At 46.0% G+C, this 21975-nt stretch overlaps 1 protein-coding gene across 3 annotated transcripts in view; it reads left to right on the top strand.

The window, feature by feature from the left end:
* Positions 1–21013, top strand: part of RTN3 (reticulon 3) — a 53187-nt gene extending 32174 nt beyond the window's left edge. For all 3 annotated transcript variants that reach the window (XM_056131698.1, XM_056131699.1, XM_056131700.1), the window contains 6 exons: positions 11167–11374; positions 13817–13955; positions 14283–14352; positions 15376–15422; positions 15968–16026; positions 19103–21013. In XM_056131698.1, the coding sequence (XP_055987673.1) occupies positions 11167–11374; positions 13817–13955; positions 14283–14352; positions 15376–15422; positions 15968–16026; positions 19103–19148 (569 nt within the window). In that variant the 3' untranslated portion in view covers positions 19149–21013. The remainder of the gene's footprint in view (positions 1–11166; positions 11375–13816; positions 13956–14282; positions 14353–15375; positions 15423–15967; positions 16027–19102) is intronic.
* The last annotated feature ends 962 nt before the right edge of the window (positions 21014–21975 follow it).

Here is a 21975-nt window from a genome sequence, read left to right on the forward strand (position 1 = left end):
ATACACTTAGTGTGTTGTTGTTGTTGTTGCTGTTTTGTTTTTTGCTTTTTGAGTCACATTCGGTGTTGCACAGGGGTTACTCCTGGCTCATGCACTCAGGAATTACTCCTGGCGGTGCTTGGGGTACCATATGGGATGCTGGGAATCGAACCCTGGTCGGCCGCTTGCAAAGCAAATGACCTACCCCGCTGTACCACCTACCGCTCAGGCTCCTACTGCTGTTGCTGGACTTGGTAGGGACCACTTTCCCTTTTTCTTAACCCTAAAGTTACCAAAAGATGCCCTCTATTGGTCAAGAAGGGTAATGTAGTACCTAAACTAAAACTTCAAGGCATCCTTTGAAGTTTTAAAATGGGATCAGAGCCATAGTAGTGCACTTGCCTGAGCACGTCTGGTGTAGCCAAAAAAAAAAAAAAAGAAGTTTTAAAAATAAAATTGGAGCCAGAGCGGCAGTACAGCGGGTAGGGCGTTTGCCTTGCATGCAGCTGACTTGAATTCAATCCCCAGCATACCATATGGTTCCCTGAGCACCGCCAGAAGTAAACCCCTCAGTATGCTGGATGTGATTCAAAAAATGAAAAAAAAGAAAAAGATAAAAGTAATTTTAGGGACCAGTATTTTAAAATACCTTTTTAAAGACTTTTTTCGTTTGGGGGCCACAGAAGCCGTGCCTCTACTTGGGGTTTTCTCCAGGCTTTGTGCTCAGAGGTCACTCAGGGTGAACTCAGGGGATCCTATTGGGCCCCTGGGATTAAACCCAGATTGGGTGCATTCAAGGCCAGCAGTAACCGGGGCTGGAGCAATAGTGTAGCGGGTAGGGGTTTTTACCTTGCACACGGTCAACCCGGGTTCGGTTTCCAGCATCCCATATAGTCCCCTGAGCACCACCAGGAGTAATTCCTGAGTGCTCAAGACAAGAGTAACCCCTGTGCAATGCTGGGTGTGACCCAAAAAGCAAAAAAAAAAAAGAACAAGGCCAGCAGTAACCACTGTACTATCCTTCTGATCCACTTGAAAATTACTATTTAAAAAAATGAAAGTAAGTTTATCCCCACCAGGACTGAGCACAGAGCCAGGAATAACCCCTGAGCACTGCTAGTGTGGTTCCCTGCCACCAAAATATATTATTTTCCTGGGCCAGAGAAAGTATTAAAGCAGGGCACTTGCATGCAACAGACTCTATTCAATCTCTGGTGTTATGTGTGGTCGTCTGAGCCTTGCCCTGCGATCTCTTGAGTGCAGAACCTGGAATAAGCCCTGAGCACTGCCAGGTGTGGCCCTCAAACCAAAATAAAGTAAAATTTTCTTTTCTTAGCCTGGGGATGTGGCTCAGTGGCAGAGGACCTGCCTGATGGTGTCCCTGGCACTGGGGGGAAGAAAATTTTTTTAAGATCATTCCTGTATATGAATTGAAAAGGTCAGCCTTTGTTAGACCTTGGCGATTGTGGTTAAAGAACATTATTACCATAGCTGTTCAGAGTTAAAACCCTTTTGTGAATGGGAAGTGGTGGCTGGGAGAAATAGCATACTCTGTGGTACAGTTCGAAGTGCTAGATGTAATATCTGTCCCTCTTCAGATTTCCATTTGCACGTCGGTAAGTCCTGAATATGTGCTCATCTTCTCTGCCCTCTACATTCCTCTTATCTTGTCCCCTTCCTTCCTGGCCTCTGCCTTCCTCTACCCTTGTACTCACCGCACTGAGTCTAATCCCAGTGCTGAGCCTTTTTTCTTTAGGAAATCTTATGTGGAGACTAATTTTATTAGAGCTACAGAGGGTACAGGGTTGGGGTGCTTGCCTTGCGTGGGGGTTCAGTCTCCCTTAGCACCGCCAGGAGTAAACCCGAGCACTCCAGGGTGTGACCCAAAAATTACTTAAAATAAGCAACTTGAAGGGTCAAGGAGATAGTGCAGTGTACCTAGACATGTGTGAGATCTCCTGAGTTGACACACATCGCCTGACACTACATGGCCCCAAGCACTGCTGGGATGTTCCTAAATAAACACACACAATTTAGTCCTTTTTCTTTCTTTAGGAGCCACATGCAGTGGTGCTCAGGGGTTACTCCCGGTGAGGTGCTTGGGATGACGGTGCTGGAAGTTGGGCGACAGCATAGCGTCCCCTGGGGAGCACGTGTTCCTCCCACAGCTCTCTCCCAGTCCCATGGTTTTGATGTATGTACACCCATGCAACATGGAGATAATGGAATCTCCATCACACAGATTTCACTGTGCCCTTTCATAACTCAGGTGCTGGACAGCCATAGCTTTGCTGCCTGTCATTAATTTGAGTCACGTGTTCTTAAAATTCCATATTCTATCACTTATCTGCCTGATTTTTCACTCACCCTGATTATTTTCAGATGATCCATGTAAATGAGCATATTGCTGAGTTGTGTCTTGCTGTGCTCATCTTTATGTGTATGTTTCTTTGCTCTTGGGTAACTAGTTTTAGGAGAGAAATATTCTAGGGTAGTTCTGTAACTGTAAAAACACTGCCAACTTGTACAGGAGGCAGGGCACTTGCCTAGCACACAGATGGTTTGATTTCCCAGTACCACATATAGTCCTCTGAGCACCAGTGGGGACTTGAGCATAAAGCTCCAGAGAAAAGTAAAAATTAAAAATAACCGCCAACGGATTTAACTCTCAGCTGACTGGACTGCATGGTACTACATGCAGGTCCGGAGGTGTGCTATGGAGCACCTGATGCTCTGCGAGCATTCAGCTGGAAGAAGACTCTAAAGAACATTAGGGGTCACTCAAAACAGGACAAGGTGGGGGGAGCTTGCCAAATTATTTTCCAAAATGCTTTGTGTTTCTTTTCATTTTGTTCCTTCATTGTGTTGACGTCTGGTATGGCCAGTATCGGGGGTTTTCTTTCTTGATGCTGGGAATCGGACCCAGGTCTCATATATGCGTGCAAGACATGTGATTTACTGCAGAGCCAGCCAGGTGCCTGACCCTGGCCAGTCTTTTATCATTTTAGTTTGGTTTGGAGGCCACGGCCAGTAGTGCTCAAGGTTTACTCCTGTCTACTTGGACGGCAGACACCCTACCCACTGTACTATTGCTATAGCCCCTAATCTTAACATTTTAGACATTCTGCTAGGTGAATAGTGGACATGTTACTGTTGCATTGAATGTGTCAGTGCCACTTTTGGTATAAAGTGGTCTTAAGCTGGCATCTTTTTTGGTTTTGTTTTAAGGCCACAGCTGGAGTGCTCAGGGCTTACTCCTGGCTTTGTGCTCAGGTGTCACTCCTAATAAGTTCCAGGGACCATGGGGTGTCAGAAACCTAGCCCTATGCAAGGCAGGCACCATACCCACTATACTATCACTCCAGCTCTGAGGTGGCATCTTTAATATAGTAAACGTTAAATGTCTTTAAAACTTTGGAAATAGAGATTGGGTCTGGAGTGATAGTAGAGTATTTGCCTTGCATGCCAGCCGCCCTGGGTTCGATCTCTGGCATCCCATATGGTCCCCTGAGCATCACTAGGTATGGTCCCCACACCAAAAAAAAATTGTAAATAAAACTTTAAAAATATAAAAGTGATGTGCTTAGGCACCAGGGATCAAATTAAAAGGGGTCTCACACATGATGGGCACACTCCTCGAACATTGTCCCTATGGACTTGAGTTTTGGTTGTTGGGTTTTGTTTGTTTGACAATTTTCTAGTAGTTGGCAGTAAAGATCTTGAGTACAGGTGGGTTTTTCTAAGTTGCCTCGTGCTAGATTTGTATCTAGGCTAGTATTTGTTACCCCTTAACAGCTGGTTGGCAGACATCCTGCCCTTTACCTGGGAGTACTTTGAAGTATGGGCTGGAGCGATAGCGCACATTTGCCTTGCACGTGGCCGACCCGGGTTTGATTCTTTCGTCCCTCGGAGAGCCCGGCAAGCTACCAAGAGTATCCCGCCCGCACAGCAGATCCTGGCAAGCTCCCCGTGTTACTCCCCCAGAACAGTAACAACAAGTCTCACAATGGAGCCGTTACTGGTGCCTGCTCAAGCAAATCGATGAACAATGGGAGGACAGTGCCACTTTGAAGTGTGTTTTCTTCGAACAAGAACTTCGCGGCTGGAGAGAGCACAGTGGAATGCTGAGCACATGCTTCCCATGTGGGTCTCCAAGTTTTATGCCTGGGGGACCATGTGGTGCCAGATGGACAAGAACTTTGTTTTACACAGATACACATAGTCATGGAGTATTCATCAAGTTATGGAAATTTCACATTGATAAAAGTTTTTCTGTCCTTTATATGATGTTTTTTATAGCTGTGATGTCCCTTTATAGTTTTTTGTCCCCTTGACCTGTATGTATGTATTATCTCCGTAAACTCTTTTCATCTGAGCCAGTTGTTTGGTAGGCTGTTTTCTCAATCTCGGTTTGTCTTGATGACTTCCTCATTGGGTTCAGACTGAAGTTTTTGGCCAAAACCAAAAAAAAAAAAATTGTTAAAAGTAATGTGTCCTGGGGCCAGAGAGATAGTACAGCTGGTAGGGTATTAACTTTGCAGTCAATCTCTGAATCCCATGTGGTCTCCTGAGCACCACCAGCTTAGCTCAGAAAGAAAAACAACCGTAATGTGTCCTCAGTGCATTATTATATCAGGAGGCTTACTCTTGGCTTTGTGCTTGGGGATCACTCCCGGCAGGTTTCTCGGGACCATATATGGAGATCAAACCTGGGTCGGCCACAAGAAAGGCAAATTGCCCTATTCATTGTACTATTCCTCCCTCCCTTTTAATTTAAGAATTTAAATAAATTTAAACTTAATTTAATTGCTAACGATAACAGGTAACAATACTATATCATTTCAGTACAATGTTACACTGCTATCTCTATGTCTCACACACCCGTCACCAAAATTCTAGTGCCATCAGTTTATCCAAATGCTGTCTGTGCCCTCCTCCTATTACTCTTCTTCTTTCTAATAATCATTTATCAGTCTGAATGACTGTTGTTGTGTTTTTTACATTATTTGCTGTATCACTGTCACTGTCCTCCCATTGTTTATCGATTTGCTTGAGCGGGCCCAGTAACATTGTGAGACTTGTTACTGTGTTTTGGCATATCGAATACGCCACGGGGGGCTTGCCAGGCTTTGCCATGCGGGCGAGATACCCTCAGTAGCTTTGCTGGGCTCCCCGAGACGGGCAGAAGAATTGAAGTTGGGTCAGCCATGTTGGCGGCGTGCTAGGCAAACGCCCTACCCGCTGTGCTATCGCTCCAGCCCATTTGGTATATAATACCTATATAATTGTCTTTCAGCAAAAGTATCTGGTAATTGTTTTCCACTCCCTATCATTTAGTGTAATCACCTTAAAGTCTTATTTCATCACATAAACACAATTTTACCATTTTTCAGAGTGGAATAGTATTTAGTGAGTATGTACACCATAGCTTCTTTGTCAAGATACCAGTTGATAAGAATTTGGGTCGATTCTACATTTTAGCTATTGTGAATAATGCTGCTGTGATCATAAAACTATAGTAAAGTAAAGTAAAGGCCCTCCCGTTGATCATCGATTTGCTCGAGCGGGCCCAGTAACGTCTCCATTGGAGACTTTGTTGTTACTGTGTCTGGCATATCCAATACTCGAGGTAGCTTGCCGGGCTCTCCGAGAGGGGCGGAGGAATCGAACTTGGGTCGGCCATGTTGGCTGCATGCAAGGCAGACGCCCTACCCGCTGTGCTATTTGTTTTGTTTTGGGGTCATTCCTGGTGGTGTTCAGGGCTTAAGTCCTGGCTCAGCACTTAGTTCGGGGGGGTGGGGCTGGGAGACCGTATGGGGTGCCAGGGATCAAACCCAGGTCTGTTGCAATGCAAGACAGTGGCTTACCCACAGTATTCTCTCTCTGATAATTGCTCTTTTGTTGCTTAGTCTTTTGCTGTGTAAAAAACTTTAGTTTGGGACAAAGCAGTAGTACAGCAGATAGGGAGCTTGCCCCAGCACCCCATATGGTTTCCCAAGCTTGCCAGGAGTGACCCCTGAGTGTAGAGCACAGAGTAAGCCTGAGCACTGCTTGGGTGTAGCCCCTGAACCAAAAAACACACCCAAAAAAATCAACCTTTGTTTTTATGAGGTTCTCTGGAGCAATAGCACAGCGGGTAGGACGTTTGCCTTGCACGTGGCCAACCTGGGTTCAATTCCTCCGTCCCTCTCGGAGAGCCCAGCAAGCTACGGAGAGTATCCTGCCTGCACGGCAGAGCCTGGCAAGCCTCCCCATGGCATATTTCATATGCCAAAAGCAGTAACAAGTCTCACAGTGGAGATGTTACTGGTGCCCACTTGAGCAAATTGTTGAACAACTGGAGGACAGAACTACAGTGCTACATTATTACCCACTATTTGTCATTGCTTTCATTTCTCTTGCCATTGGTTTTAATCTAAATACATTTCTGAAGTTGAAGTCTAGGAATATATCACCAGCGTTTTCTTCTGCATGTTTGTTGTTGCTTTCACTTAATCACTTAACTTCCCGTTAATCGTCGATTTGCTCGAGCGGGCGCCAGTAACATCTCCATTTGTCCCTGTCGCGTGCTAGTGTAGCCCAATGGCGTCTGTTCACTGTAGGAACACGAAGAGCCTCAAACCGATCGTTCATGATCTTGATGAAGAAGTCTGACCATCTGGTAGGTGGGTGTCCACGTGGTCTTTTGACATCCCGTGGGATCCAGTCGGTAACAGCTCTAGTCCAACGGTCGTCTTTAAATCTCATTACGGGACCAGCCCATCTGATTTTTGACACCTTGGCAAACGAGACAGCATCCCTGATTCTTGATCGTCGATGGATGTCAGAACTCCCGGATTCTTTCTCTCATTTGAGTGAAACGTGATATTCCAAGCATAACTCTTTCAATTCCTCTTTGGGAGACCCGAATAGCATTCTCATCCTGTTTGCGTAGGGCCCAGGTCTCTGAGGCATATGTTAATGCAGGAAGAACAGTGGAATCGAAGAGATGTGCCCGGAGCCGGAGGTTCTTCGTCCTCTTAGCTATTTCTTCGACGTTCTTGAAGGCGTTCCAAGCCGCTCTCTTCCTCCTGCGCAGCTCGGGTGCCAGGTCATTTGTCATGTTGACCTCTCGACCTAGGTACACATAGCTGTTGCATTCGGAGATGGTCGTTCCATTGAGAGCGAATGGGGCGTCAGGAACGAGGCTGTTTCTCATAAACATTGTCTTCGTAAGATTCAGCTGTGGTCCTACCTTTCCACACTCACGGTCAAAGTCGGCCAGCATTTGTGCCGCTTGGCTGATGTTTGGTGTTATTAGAACAATGTCATCAGCAAAGCGGAGGTGGTGTAGTTGCCGACCATCTATCTTCACTCCCATTCCTTCCCATTCCAGTCGTTGCATGATGTTCTCGAGGGTGGCACTGAAGAGTTTCGGTGAAATGGTATCACCCTGCCGCACCCCTCTCTTGACATCAATGATCACTTCTTTGTAGAATGGTGAGATCCTGGTAGTGAATCCTCAATACAGCTCACGGAGGATCTTGAAGTATTGGGCTTGAATGCCCTGATTGGCTAGGGCTTCAGTGACCGCTTCCATCTCAACAGAATCAAAGGCCTTCTTTAAATCAATGAACGTTAGACAGAGTGGCATCTTGAACTCCCGAGAAATCTCAATGAGCTTGGTTATCGTGTGGATATGGTCGATGGTGCTGAATCCTTTGCGGAACCCTGCTTGCTCGCATGGTTGTCCTTCATCTAGTGTTCTGCCAATCCTATTTAGGATGACTCGAGTGAACAACTTGTAGATGACAGGCAATAGGCAGATTGGGCAATAGTTGCCAATGTCATGGATGTCTCCCTTCTTGAACAGTAGTACGGTCCTGCTGGTTTTCCATTGGGATGGAACCTTGAATTCAGACAGGTAGCGCGTGAAGAGCCAAGCCAGTGTATTGATGAGTACTGACGGCAGGTTCTTCAGGTGTTCAGGTCTGACCTTGTCTGGGCCGGGTGCTGTTTGTTTCTTTACCGACGAAATGGCGTGTCGGATTTCGGAAGGGAGAATGTTGGGAACGACATATCCATCCTGTGGAATTTGGTATGTCGGCAAGTGGACATGGCTATCGAAGAGATTTGAGTAGAAGTCATGAATAATCTTCTCCATTGCCGTTCTGGAGGATGTGATGGATCCATCAGGACGTCGGAGGGCAGTCATCTTGGTCTTGTAGTTTGCGAAGGACAGGCGGGCGTTAAGAATACTTTTCCCAGCTTCTGCCGCTTCTACCAGCACTTCTGCTCTTCTCTCTTTGAGGTCTTCCTTGATCACATCTCTGCACTGCTTTGTGAGCTCGGAGGTTAGCTTGCGGTTGCCTGAGGCATGCGCCAAACCACGTTGGCGAATTAAATTCCTAATCTATTTTGAGTTAAAAGTCTGTGTATTGTATTAATGGTCTACATTTTTCTGTTGTTGTTGTTGTTGTTGTTGTTGTTGTTACTGTCTGCTTTTCAGCACCATTTTTTTTATGAGGTTTTTCACTGTGTGAACTTTTGCTCCTTTGTGATCAGTTGGATGTTTCAGTATGTTTAGATTTTATTTTTTTCTGGGGTTCCTGCTCTGATTCAGTTGTGTTTATTCTGATACTGTACTGTTTTGACTGTTAACTGCTTTGTAGTGTAGTTGGAAACCAGGGAGTATGTCTCCAAATTCTTTCCTTTTGGGGGGCAGGGCGAAGGACTGTTGTTCGATTTGGGGATTTCTCCCAGCAGTGCAGGGGGAGACCATGCCCTGGAGAAGTGTCAGTCTTGTCTTGAGGTGCGTTCCATCTCGAGTCCCCTTCCCAAGCCCTATAGTTTCTTTTCTCTCACGGTTGATAGGTTTTTTGTGTTTCCGTGAAATTTTGGAATTCGGTTCTCTTAGAAAAATGCTGTTGAAATTTTGATTTGCTCGAACGGGCACCAGTAACATATTACAACAAATTGTGAGACTTATTACTGTATTTGGCATATTGAATACACCATGAGGAGCTTGCCTGCCTCTGCCATGTGGGCGGGATACTCTCGGTAGCTTGCCGGGCTCTCTGAGAGGGACGGAGGAATCGAACCTGGGTCGGCCACGTGCAAGGCAAACGCCCTACCCGCTGTGCTATCGCTCCAGCCCGAAATTTTGATAGTGATTGTATTTGATCTATAGATTATTTTATGTAATACGGAATCAGGCAGGGGCATTTAGGGCTACACCTGCGATGCGAGGGGGCTCTTTCTGACTCCCTACTTAGCATAGCTCCTGGTAGTGCTCAAAGAACCAGTATCAATATTTCAACAGTATTCCCTCTTCCTGGAATATCTTTACTTATCTTTATATCTTCCTTTAACAGTGTCATACAGTAAATTTTCCTGTATGCAGGTGTTTCACCTCCTTTGTTAAATATACTCCCAAGTATTTTATCCTTTTTGGTACCATTTTAAATGAGATTTCCTCTTTTCTCTACTTAGCTTGCACATAGAAATGCAATTAATTTTCGTATGTGATTTTTGTATCTGCCACTTGACTGTATTCTTTGATAATTTCTAGTATGTTCAAGTATAGTCTAAGGTTTCCTGTGTATGTCATTCATTCACAAATACACTTTTCACATGTTTCACTTGGAATTCCTTCTTCTTGCCTCACCTCTCTAGCTTGCATTAAACTGTTGGTGTAGTGGTGAAAATGAGCATCCATGTTTTTATGGGGACAGCTGAAACTTTTCACTGTTGCATATATGCTAACTGTGGGATTTTCTTATATAACCCTCATAATGCTGAGCCATGTTATTCTATTGCCAACTCTTTTCACTATTTTTACTTATTCACCATAATTTATAAGAAAGCTGTGGATACAGTTTTGGGTACCCAGTGTTCTAATGCCACATCCCTCCGCTGCGGCCCCCCACCCCACGTCAGTGTCCCTCCACCAGACACCAAGGTACTCTTCCCCTTCCTGCCTCCTTAGCAGTTTATTTGTGTTTTATGATAAATGGTTGCTGAGTCTTACATGTTTGGGAGGGGTACACCCTGTGGTGCTCAGGGCTTATTTACTCCTGGCTCTGTGCTCAGGAATCACTCCTGACGGGCTAGGAGACTCAGGGGATTGGACCAGGGAATGCTACATGCAAGCATGAGCTCCAACCTTTTAGCCAGTTCCCCAGCTCCACGTGTGTGTGTATGTGTGTCTGTGTATCTGTGTGAGTGCACATGTCTGTATGCATTTAAAGAGCATACATACCCAGGGATGCAGCTCAGGGGCAAGAGTGTCTGCTTTTCCTGCAGGAGGCACAGCTTGAGTTCTTGCGACCCCGTGGTCACCCGAGCACTGTCAGGAATGTACCCCCAAGTGCTGTGCCAGAAGTAACCTTGATCTGCTGGGGGGGGAACAAATAAATAAAACTAGGAAATAACTAGAAAATAGAAGTGTAGAAACACTAAAATTTTTTTGTTTTAGGCCTGTACTTTCTTAGTGATCAGGTGACCTTCTCCACCCCCCCCCCCCATTTTTGGGCCACACCCTGCAGAGCTCAGGCGTTAACTCCTGGCTCTGCGCTCAGGAATCACTCCAGGAACCATATGGGATACCGGGAATCGAGCCCAGGTTGGCCTTACCCACTGTGCTGTCTCCTATGAGCAGGGGACTTCATACAGTCCTGGGAATCAAACCCAGGGCTTCTACATGCAAGCCGCAAGCTCCAGCCTTGCATATTCTCTAAGTAACTTTAGGAAACAGCTGCCACTTCTTTTTCATTTTCCAGGTGGGAATATAGATAGAGGCTTAGAAAATTCAGGTAATATGACTCGCAGTACCAGGGATTGAGTCTTGGCTGTAGCTCAGTGATAGAACACATACTTCGCATGGGGCAGGCTGTGCGTTTGATTTTGGTGTGGCCCCAAAACAAAAAACAGTTAAAAAAAAAAACCCTACATTTCTGGGTGGTTTTTAACCTACCTAGAAACCCTTGGCAGTGTAAATGGTGCTGAACTACAGTTGAATTAAACCATGCTGAATAGCACAAGCCCCTGATGGAGTTTGATTTCCACCTACTGATTCTTTAAAAGTGGCGGCCTTCTGTGATTTGTTAGTGTAGTGCTGCTTGGGTCCACGGGACACAGCCAGAGAGCAGGCCTGGCTTTCTTGCTCACAGATGTTCTAATAACTTATCTCCCCCTTTCTTTTGGCAGTGCACGATCTGATTTTCTGGCGAGATGTGAAGAAGACTGGCTTTGTGTTTGGCACCACGCTGATCATGCTGCTCTCCTTGGCAGCTTTCAGTGTCATCAGTGTGGTTTCTTACCTCATCCTGGCTCTTCTCTCTGTCACCATCAGCTTCAGGGTCTACAAGTCTGTCATCCAAGCTGTGCAGAAGTCAGAAGAAGGCCATCCATTCAAGTGAGTTGGAGCAGCCCAGATGCTACGCTTGTGCAGGCCTTCCTAAACTTTCTCACTAAAGACCCCATTTTGCCCCGGAAAATTTTTCCACTACCCCAAGTATATAGGTATATAAAATCGGTACACAAATCAGATATAACAGTTCGCACCTTCAGTGACATGACCCCACGTGGAATCATTTTTAAGAAGCTAGGACTCACTGTTGGTGTTGTCGTCTATCCAGCTTCTGGAGAGCTCTCAAAAAAAATAGGAACAGAACTCCCACATGAGGGGTCAGAGTGATAGTACAGTGAGAGAGCGTTTGCCTTGCACATGGCCTACTGATGTTCAATTCCCAGCATTCCATAGGGTCCCTGAGCACCACCAGGGGTAACATCTGAGCATCGCCGGATGTGTCCAAAAAAACAGAACCCCCACATGACCCAGTAATGCCATTTCTTGGCATCTACCCCCAAAATACAGTTGTATTGAAAAGAATTCAACACCACACTTAGTACGGTAGCCAAGCTAGAAGAAAAACCAAATGCCCGTCTGTGGATAAATGGACCTAGAAGCTATGGTGTATCTGGGCCAGAGTGATGGTATAGCAGCTAGGTGCTTGCCTTACACACGGCCCACTTGGGTTCAATCCCCAGTACCCGATAGGGTCTCCCGAGCCTGCCAGGAATGATCCCTGAGAGTAGAGCAGGAGTAAGGACTGAGTATTGCTGGAAGTACCCCCAAACAACAACAACAACAAAAGTTGTATTTCTACACAGTGGAACGCTGTGCAGCTCCAAGACATAGCATAATTATGCAATTTGCATCAATATAGATGGAACTAGAGGATATCATGCTGAGGGAAGGCAAAAGGGATATGGGGCTGGGGAGCTGGAGGAGAGTACAGCAGGGAGGGCGCTTGCCTTGCACATAGCCATCCTGAGTTGATTCCCAGCATCCCATATCGTCCCCCAAACCCCATTAGGAGTACTTCCCGAGTGCAGAGCAAGAAGGTACCTCTGAGCACGTCCATGTGACCCCAAAAACAAAAAGGCGGGGGTGGAGATAAATACAGAGTGATGTTTCTCATATGTGGGACCTAAAATTACATAGCAAGGTAGCAACAAAAGGCCAAAAAAATACAACAGGAGAACTGATCCACACAATTGAGTTGGAGGGTGTTGGAAGGGAAGGGCGTACACTGGTCATAGGTGTGGTGTTGGAATTATGTGCGTGAGAAATCACAGTATTGTAAATCAAAAGACCTCAAATTTTTTTTATTATTATTAGTGAAACACCATGAGGTACAGTTGTAGATTTACAAATTTTTGTGCTTGGATCTCGGTCATACCACGATCAAATACCCATCCCTCCACCAGTGCCCATTTTCCACCATCAGGATAATATCCCTCCCCCCCATCCCCCCATCCCCCAAAAGACCTCAATTTTTTAGGACAGTGGTTACTACAGTGCTGCTTTTAAGAAGCTAGGGTTTTGGGTTGGAGAGATAGTACAGGGGGTAGAGAGCACTTTCCGTGCATGTGGCTGATCTGGGTTTAATTCCTGGCACCTGATATGGTCTCCCAAACCCCCACCAGAAATTATTCCCTGAGCGCAGAGCTGAGAGTAAGCCCTGAACTCTGCCAGGAGTGGCAAAAAATACTAGAATGTAGACCAGAGCTATAGACAGTACAGAGTTTAGCTATTTTGCACGTAGCTAAACCTGGTTCAATCTTGAGTATCACAAGATCCCTCAAGCACCTCTAGGGCTCACTCCTGAGCACAGAGCCAGAAGTAGCCCTTGATGCACAGCTGGATGTGGCCCAAAACCCCCCCCCCAAAAAAAAAACCACCATTGTGCACCTACATACATAATCTTCAATATAGATGTGATTTCCAAAATTTTTTAAAATCTTAATAAAGTTTTACAATAAAACAGTTTCAGAAAATTCAAGGTATGTTAAATCCATAGGGGGAAATTGCTTGGTTTTGTTTGTTATGGACTCTTGATTATAAATTATACTCATCTTTGGGAGTATCTTAAGATACTCCTGGAAGGTATATAGGGCATAATAGAATTTTTTTTTTCTTTTTTGACTTTTTGGGTCACATCTCGCAATGCATTCAGGAATTTCTCCTGACGGTGCTCAGGGGACCAAATGGGATGCCAGGATTGAACCCGGGTCTGCCATGTACCAGGCAAACGCCTTGCCTGCTGTACTATCGCTCCAGCTACCTAGATTAATTCTTTATTGCATATACTGTACAGTTCACACTTCGCAGGCATCTATCATCTTCGCCTTTGGTTAGTAAATGGAAATGACCCCATCCTCTGAGAGCTAAAAAATGCCCCTCATGATCTCTAAAATACACCTTTGGGGGACTGACACACACTAAAGAAATGCCGTGCTAGCAGAAAAACCCCTTTTTGCAAAATGTCTGACTCTGATTTTCTTCTGGAAGAGCCTACCTGGATGTGGACATCACTCTGTCCTCGGAGGCCTTCCACAATTACATGAATGCTGCCATGGTTCACATCAACAAGGCCCTGAAGCTCATCATTCGCCTCTTTCTGGTGGAAGATCTGGTGGACTCCTTGAAGGTTAGTTGTGTCTGTAATTTTTGGTGGTGGGCCTGAGAAAACCAGGGACTAGGTTATAACTCAGGAATAAAAAACAGGGTATTGTCCAAAATAAATATATGCGTATCTCAATCAGCCTAAAAGGTTGAGTGTAATCACTAGACAAGGCACCCCTTCCTCCTAGAGACTTAAAGTCACAACAGTGATAACATAATGGAAATGCAGCTGTAGCTAAGAAGGTTTGGGGCATTCGTCACTATGTTGATGCTCATTTGTTAGCTAGTGGGGAAAGACAGAATTTTGCATTCTCGTTCCTGTTTTAACTTCCCCTGGTGTTGACCTTCACAGCTGGCTGTCTTCATGTGGCTGATGACCTACGTTGGGGCCGTTTTCAATGGGATCACTCTTCTGATTCTTGGTAAGCACACTTCCGCCGTGATCTCGGAAATAATTGGCTAGGATTCAGAGAGACTGAACATGTCTCTACTCCTTCCACATAGCCCAACCTTTAACATCTATGGAAACCTCACAGTAGAGATTAGAAGAATCTTAGTGGCAGCCATGTTTATTTACATGGTCTTGGATATAAGAAATTATCAAAACATTTAGAAACAAAAAGAGAGATGTCTAGATTTGGTTAAACATAAGATCTGTTTTGGGGTTTTTTGTTTTTTGTTTTTTTTTTTTTTTTTTTTGAGATCATACACAACAGTGCTCAGGGGCTACTTCTGACTCTACTCAGGGGTCATTCCTGGCTGTGCTCAGGGGACTGTACAGTGCTAGGGATAGAACCAAGGTCAATCACACGTTGGACAAGCACCTTACCCACTGTACCATCCCTTTGGCCTTACAGGATCTAATTTCTGAAAGCCGTTTTTGTAATTTGGAAATAGTTGTGGCACAAATGGACAGCCTACATACCTGTATTTCACTGTCTTTAGGATTTGTTTTGTTTTGAGGGGGCCACACCTGGCTCAGTGCTTGGGGGTTACTCCCAGTGATGTTCAGGAGAACCATGGTGCCAGGTTTCAAGCCAGGCCCTTCATGTGCAAAACATGTGCCTCCACCTTCTGAGCTCTGGGCAGCCCTCAGTGAGAAGTCAACCAGGATTTATTTATCTTTCCTTTCCTCCTCCTTTTTTTTTTGGGGGGGGGGGCTGTTGTTGGTTGGTTTGGTTTGGGGCCACACCCAGCAGCACTCCAGGCTTACCTCCTGGTTCCGATCACTCCTGGCAGGTCATGGGGACCACATGGAATGCCTGGAATCAAACCTGGTTTGGCCACTTGCAAGGCAAACATCCTCCTTTCTATGCTCTCTTACCGGCTGCAGTGTGCTGCCCAATCCGTTTCATATATTTCATGAGGAAAAATGTAACTTGAGTCTTTCAGCTTTGTGATTGTCTCACGTTTTCACTTGCCATACCCATGGTTCTGTCTTACAGCTGAGCTGCTCGTTTTCAGTGTTCCGATTGTCTATGAGAAGTATAAGGTAAGCGTTTGCCTACTTCTAATCAGACGTGCCAATTGATATTGGACTGGTTTAGCTCGTTTTTTTTTTTTTTTAATGGCTTAGTAAGTAAAAACTGGTCTTACTTAAAAAAAAAATCTTAAGGTTTGATGCAGGGATCCATCTGCGTGAAGTGATGTTTGCATTATGGGGGTCTAAAGAGTATTTTAGGTGCCACGAAAGTATTCTTTAGATTCATCTATCTGCAGACTTGATTTATGGCTTCTTAATAGATGAACTAACCTTCTCTAGAGACTGTAACTCATTTGTGATGACAAAATATAGATTAGACACAGTTTCTAGTATTCAGAAAATACTTTTACTGTAGTGTCACTAAAGGAAATACTAACAAGAAAAAAAAGAGTGGTTATAATATAGTATGGGGCATTTGTGGCATTCTCTGAAATAATTTTTCATAGAAGACACTTTATTTTTCAGAATATTCTGTATTTTTTAAAAAGTGATTAAGAACATTATGTACAGAAAAACTGCTAACCTGTGTGTTGCCCCACTTTTCTTCCTTAAAGACCCAGATTGATCACTATGTTGGCATTATTCGTGATCAGACCAAGTCAGTTGTTGAAAAGTAAGTATATATACTCTTGAACCAGATTTTATCACAATTTGCATTTTTCCCTGATTCCTTTTAATCCCCTGTGTAAAGTGTTGATGCTAAAGGAATTTCATCCAAAAATTAAGTTATTTCATATGCTTTTTTTTTTTTCTCCCCCTCCTTACGTTCTTTCGGGCCACATTTGTCTGTGCTCAGGGCCTACTCCTGTGGGGCTCGGGAACCATAGGCAGTTCTGAGATGCAGGGAACGCGCCTTTCCACTGTAAAAAGAAAGGAGAGCCAAAGAGAGATTTGTGTGGCTGACCTGGGTTCAGACCCCGGCCCTACTTATGGACCCTGAGCCTGCCAGGAGTGATCCCTGAGCGCAGAGCTAGGAGTAAGCCTTGAGAACCACTGGTTATGGCCAAAAAATAATAATAGAATGGAATTACTCAGCCTTTATGAAATGGCTCTTATGGTTGTCTACCACTTTCGATCATTCTCATCTGTATCAACTTTAACCACAGTCTTGACTCTCAGAAATGAGTCAATAAGCATTAGGGTTCTGCCTACTCCTTTAGGAGGAAGTGTGTTTGGGCCATACCCAGCTACGTCCAGCTCTTGGGCAGGGATTATTGCCTGCAGTGCCGGGGATTGAACCTGCGGGTGAAAGTGCCTTAACTGCCCCCTCCCCCAGACCCCACAACATACTGTCTCTCCTCACATCAAACTACTTTATTTTGGTTTGTTTTTGTTTTGGGGCCACACCTGGCAGAGCTCAAGGCTTACTCCAGGCTCTGCACCACGGATCGCTCCTGGTGGGGCACAGGGGACCGTTATGGGGAACCTGGATTGAACCCAGGTCGGCCGTGTGTAAGACAAGCACCCTATCCATAACTGTACTGTCACTTCGACCCCCTCAGACTGCTTATTTTGTTGTTTGGGATCCCACAACTAGTCACACTCATGTGCGACACTGCCTCTGAAGACTAGCAAATTCAGGACCAGAGCAATTGTATAGCAGGTAGGGCAGTTGCCTTGCACACAGCCAACCCAGGTTTGATCCCTGCATTCCACATAACGCCCCAAGCACCACCAGGAGTGATTCCTGAGCACAGAGCCAGGAGTAACCCCTGAGTACTGAGGGTGTGGGCACAAAAATAAACAAAAAAAAGACTACCAAATCCAGGACTGTAGTACCAGCACAGCAGTAGGATGCTTGCCTTACTCTTCAACCCGGGCTCAATCCCCAGCACACTCTGTGGTCCCCGGAGCCCACCAGGAGTGAACCCTGAGCATCACCCGGAGTAGCCAAAAATACAGAAACAAAGATTTAGCAAATCCAGGGGCTAGAGAAATAATATATAAGATTAAGAACCGCACATGGGTTTGATCCCCAGCTCCACCTACCTCAAGGATTGTCAAGTATCCAGATTTTAAAACCAATTTAATACTAAAGTAGTAAAATATTGATAAGTATTTTATCACCTCCATATGCCAAGAAAATTGATGGGTTTTTTTCTTTACATTGCTGTTGTGGGGGATGTGTCCCAGGTGCTGGAGGGGATCCCCCAGGACCACACCTGGTAGGGAAAAGTTCGCAGGTCAGCAGATGTGCTCACCACTGGCCATACCCCCATTTCTCTCATTTTCTTTTTTCTTTTGGTTTATAGTAAACACTATAAGCCAACACTTTTAAGTTAAAATTTGTTAGTGGGCCGAAGCGATAGTACAGCGGGTAGGGTGTTTGCCTTGCACACGGCCGACCCGGATTCAATCCCCGGCATCCCATATGGTCCCCCAAGCACCACCAGGAGTAATTCATGAGCGCAGAACCAGGAGTAACCCCCTCACTGGGTGTGACCCAAAAAGCAAAAAAAGAAGAAAGAAAAAAAAATGTATTTGTATTTTCCTTTATTTTCTTCAACTATTCTTTTGGTTTTTGAGGACCATTCCCAATGGTGTTCAGGGGCTACCCCAGGTTTGGTTCCAAGGGGTCACTCCCATCAGTGCTCACGGCGCCAGGTCGAGCCATGCCATGTGCAACCCTTTTAAGCTTTCTCCTGTTCCATTTATTCAGACGTTCTTTAAGAAACAAAAGCAGCATCGCTCCCTCCCCTTGTATGTGCCACCCTGCTGGTCCTTTCTGCTCCCCAGGTCCTAATGCCTTTGCTAGTTCTGAGAAAGGAGACTAACTCTATCTAGGCAGCTTTGGCATGAGGACAGTCTTTCCCTCATCTTCAGCTTTTTTAGGTATATGGTGGAGCTCAAACCAGGCAAGGCAACCAGTTGGCACCAAATATCTGTCTGGTTCCTGTTTACCAAGTTGTGAAATTGGTCCTAGTTGGTTTTAAATCTAGTATCTCAATTAGCAGTGCGCGAACTCCAGCCCCAGCGAGGGGATGTATCACTAGTGGAGAGTAACTTTGACATTCACTGAGAGTTAGGAAGGGCCTTCATAACTAATGGGTAATTTAATGATCTGGGAACATTTGTACCAGTACAGATTCTAGGTAGTTTTGATGTTCAGTGAAGGCCTGGGCACCACTGCCAGCCCATATTGGTTGGGTGGGTTAGTTTCAATACCTCCTTGACACTACTTCAGGTTCCTTTTGTGGCATTTCTAGAAATCTGAACTCAACCAAGATATTAAGTGGTCAACAGGCATTACTGGCCATTACTGTTCAGATATTCCCTGTTTTCTGGAACCCAGAAGATTCTGGCAATGAAAGGGCAGGCCACAGAATTCAGCAAGAGAAAGAATCTTGATGCAGCCCCCACAGGCCCAGGCACACTCACCCCCGTGCACACTCACCCGTGCCTCCTGACTAAGAATAAGCACTAGTACGGTGCACGCTAGGGTTGGGGTTGGTCTCCACAGTGCCTGGTCCCCTAGCACCCGCCCCCGGGAGCGACCCCCAAACACTGTGACAGGGTTAGCTCTGGGCCACTGCTGAGTGTGACCCCCCAAAATTAAACAGAACAGTGTTTTTCACATTGCTCCAGCAAGCTAAGGAGGGCTTCTAGTATCACTGATGGAATAAAAACCTTGACATAATGCCTATATTTTACTTTTTACTTTTTTTCCCCTTTTTTCCCCTTCTCAATAGGATCCAAGCAAAACTCCCTGGAATTGCCAAAAAGAAGGCAGAATAAGCCCACGGGAAACCGAAACGCAACAGTTCCTAAAAAACCATTTAATAGTTCTAATGTTGTTACTTGTACTCTGAAGGAAGTGCTCGGTGTGGGTGAAAGCCCGCCTTCCAAGCTTTCTAGTTTCATTTGGTGTTTCTCCCCTCCTTTCCCTCTGCCCCACTATCAAGCACAAGAATCGGTGGACTATAAAAGGAATTGAAACCTTCAAACTAAAAAGAATAGAATCAGATTACTAGAATGAATCAGTACCTTAATGGTGGTGGAGCTGACCTGTAGCTTGAAAGGGGGAAAAATTTTGGAGGCAACGGAGAAAAAAGGAAAGAGCAAAACATGTGGATCTTGGGTTCTTCTGTTCGGTTTTTAAAGACTAGTCTTAACAAAGCTTCCCCTCAGTTTTTCCCCTTGTTTTTTAAGTTAAGAAATAATGATTAACTTATGAAGAAATTGGGGGCAGGAGTGGGGTTCCTTTCCACGGGTTTTATTTCCTTTGTTCCGCCCTTTCGATCTCCCCTTCCTGCCCCGCAGTGCGAGCAGCTATTCCTGAGATTCCCCCTGAATGAGAGGACTCTGAACTCTGAATGCTTCTCGGTGAGGGTGAGGGTCCCCAAGTCCCCGCACCCCGCCTGCTGGGCGATGGGGCTGGCCAGGCTCCACCATGGGGAAGGTGGTGGCGTTTCTCTTGGGCACTAGTTCTGGGCTTTAGTTTGAGGACTCACTCCTGACTGTGCTTCCCTCCCTCCCCCGCTCCCCTCAAGATTAATAATATGGTTATCCTTTTCTTATTATGAAATAAATGTCTGTAACTGCTGTACACTGCTGTAACTTGTTAGAGAACAAAATAATAACCTGCATGTGAGCTCCTCAGTTATTGAGTTCTTGTGATCCTATCTCAGTCCGGGGAGGGTGAGTTCCAGAAACTGAACCAAACCCAGCGGAGGCCCTTGCCCTTCCTCCCCTCCCCCCCAGTCTCCTCCTCCTCCTCCTCCCATCTTAACCTGCTCATTCTCTGACCCTGACACCAAGCTGAGCAGCTGGCTTGCAAGATTATTTGTGTCTCAGTAGGGAGAGGGCGTTTTGTGATTCCGCCTTGGAGGCTAGCTCGCGGGGGTCTGCCTTGTTTGCGTGGTTCCTTGCCAGGTTCCAGGCACACCTTGAGAGCGTTTTTTTAGGTGAAGGTAGCAGGCTGGGCCAGGTTGTGTTGTTTTGGCCTCCAAGCACTTAGAAAACACCAGAACGGTTCCCGCTGACATCTGACGGAGGGGGCGCCTGCAACCTGTTTGAGAGCGTTCCGTGTCTTCTCCCCTTCCTGCCCCAGCATGAAGAGAAAAGGCGCAGTCAGCTCCTTCGGGCTCTGACTCCTCGCCCCCGCAGCCCAGACGGAATGAGCCTCGGTGATGTTGCAGCAGCTTGGAAGGGGGTGAGGACCTCGTCTGCTTTTTCAGGGAAATTAGTTAGGAAGTTAGATGGGTGGAGGACAGCCTTGCTCCATACTCTGCGCAGCTCCTTCCCTTTTGGATCAGAAGCTCCTTCATGTCTGAGTAGGAACCTCGTTCTTCCGCCACCTCCTGCCCTCCCAGGAAGTCAGGGCCCCGGCCTTCCCCTCCCAAGGACGTTTCTTGCACCGGAAGCCTCCTCACCTCGCTCTCTTGTTTTGTTACTGCTGTGTTTAGATAATTTGACAACTCTTCCGTGCCACACAGGAGGGAAAAAAAAGTTTTTTTAAGAAAAGCCTCTAGATGAAAAATTGCTAATGAAACTGTGCGTGTGTGTACAACATAAAATACAGTAGCACCTATCACCTATGGAGCTTGACCTTGGTTCCTGTAAAACTGAAAATTGATGTATTAATAAAAAACAAAAACCAATGATACCATTCTGCTAACTTTATTCTTTATACACAGTTTGGGTAAAGTAATAACCAAACAAGGCTTCCACTGGCCCCCTAACCCACTCCACTTTTGAGCCTTTAGAAAGCAGCTAACAGTCGATACTGGTATTGATTCCCAAGATTGGAGGACTTGGAGAGCAAAGCTGTGCATTTGGTGTCTGGAAGAAAATAAGAGTAAGGGTGGATCTCGGGCAAGGCAAGGGGCGAGGGCCTGTTGTCTGGGCCGGCCTCAGCAGCCAGCCCACTGTGGGACAGGCAGTCCCCAGGGAACTGGGGGCCCTGGTTGACCCCTCAACTCTCGGCGGGTCACTCTTCCCCAAAGCTAAAGCTGCCGTCGCCCTTCAACTGGATGTAAAGGATTTATTCAATATCGTCCTTATAAAACTTAGACTGAGTTAAAAAAAAAAAATAACTGATGCAAACAACTTCACAAATACACATACAAATGTCTGAATAATGTCACTAACATGGTATATAAATATGTATTTAGAGTAACACTTACATATTGGCCATAAGAGCAAGCATACCATAAACAAAGAAATGCATGGAGAAACTTCACCTGTTCGATCTCCCAGGCAGGGAGGGGGCACACTTTTGAGATGACCTCCTGACCTTTGGCCTGCGAGGCCACGGCTGCAAAGGATCACGAAGATGGCACTGCTAGATCTCTGGCACTCAAGCCTTCGGAGAGCCACCGCATTGCAGGGGGCGGGCCCAAGGAAGATTGGCATCTCTAGGACGTTCCCCAGAAGCCACGGGTCTGGCAGCCACGCTGGGGACCACGGGCGCGCCTCGGGCTGCCTTTCAACGAAGACACGTCGCCACCTGGCGGCGGGTCCCGCGCGTGCGGGGCGGGGGCGGGTCCTAACCACCCCGCCTCTGCCCTGGCTTACCTGAACTTCAGCAGTGGGCTCTGGGGACTAGAACAGGTGGCCCCTA

Source organism: Sorex fumeus, unplaced genomic scaffold (genome assembly GCF_029834395.1).
Source record: "Sorex fumeus unplaced genomic scaffold, SorFum_2.1 ptg000093l, whole genome shotgun sequence".
Classification (NCBI taxonomy): Eukaryota; Metazoa; Chordata; class Mammalia; order Eulipotyphla; family Soricidae; genus Sorex; species Sorex fumeus.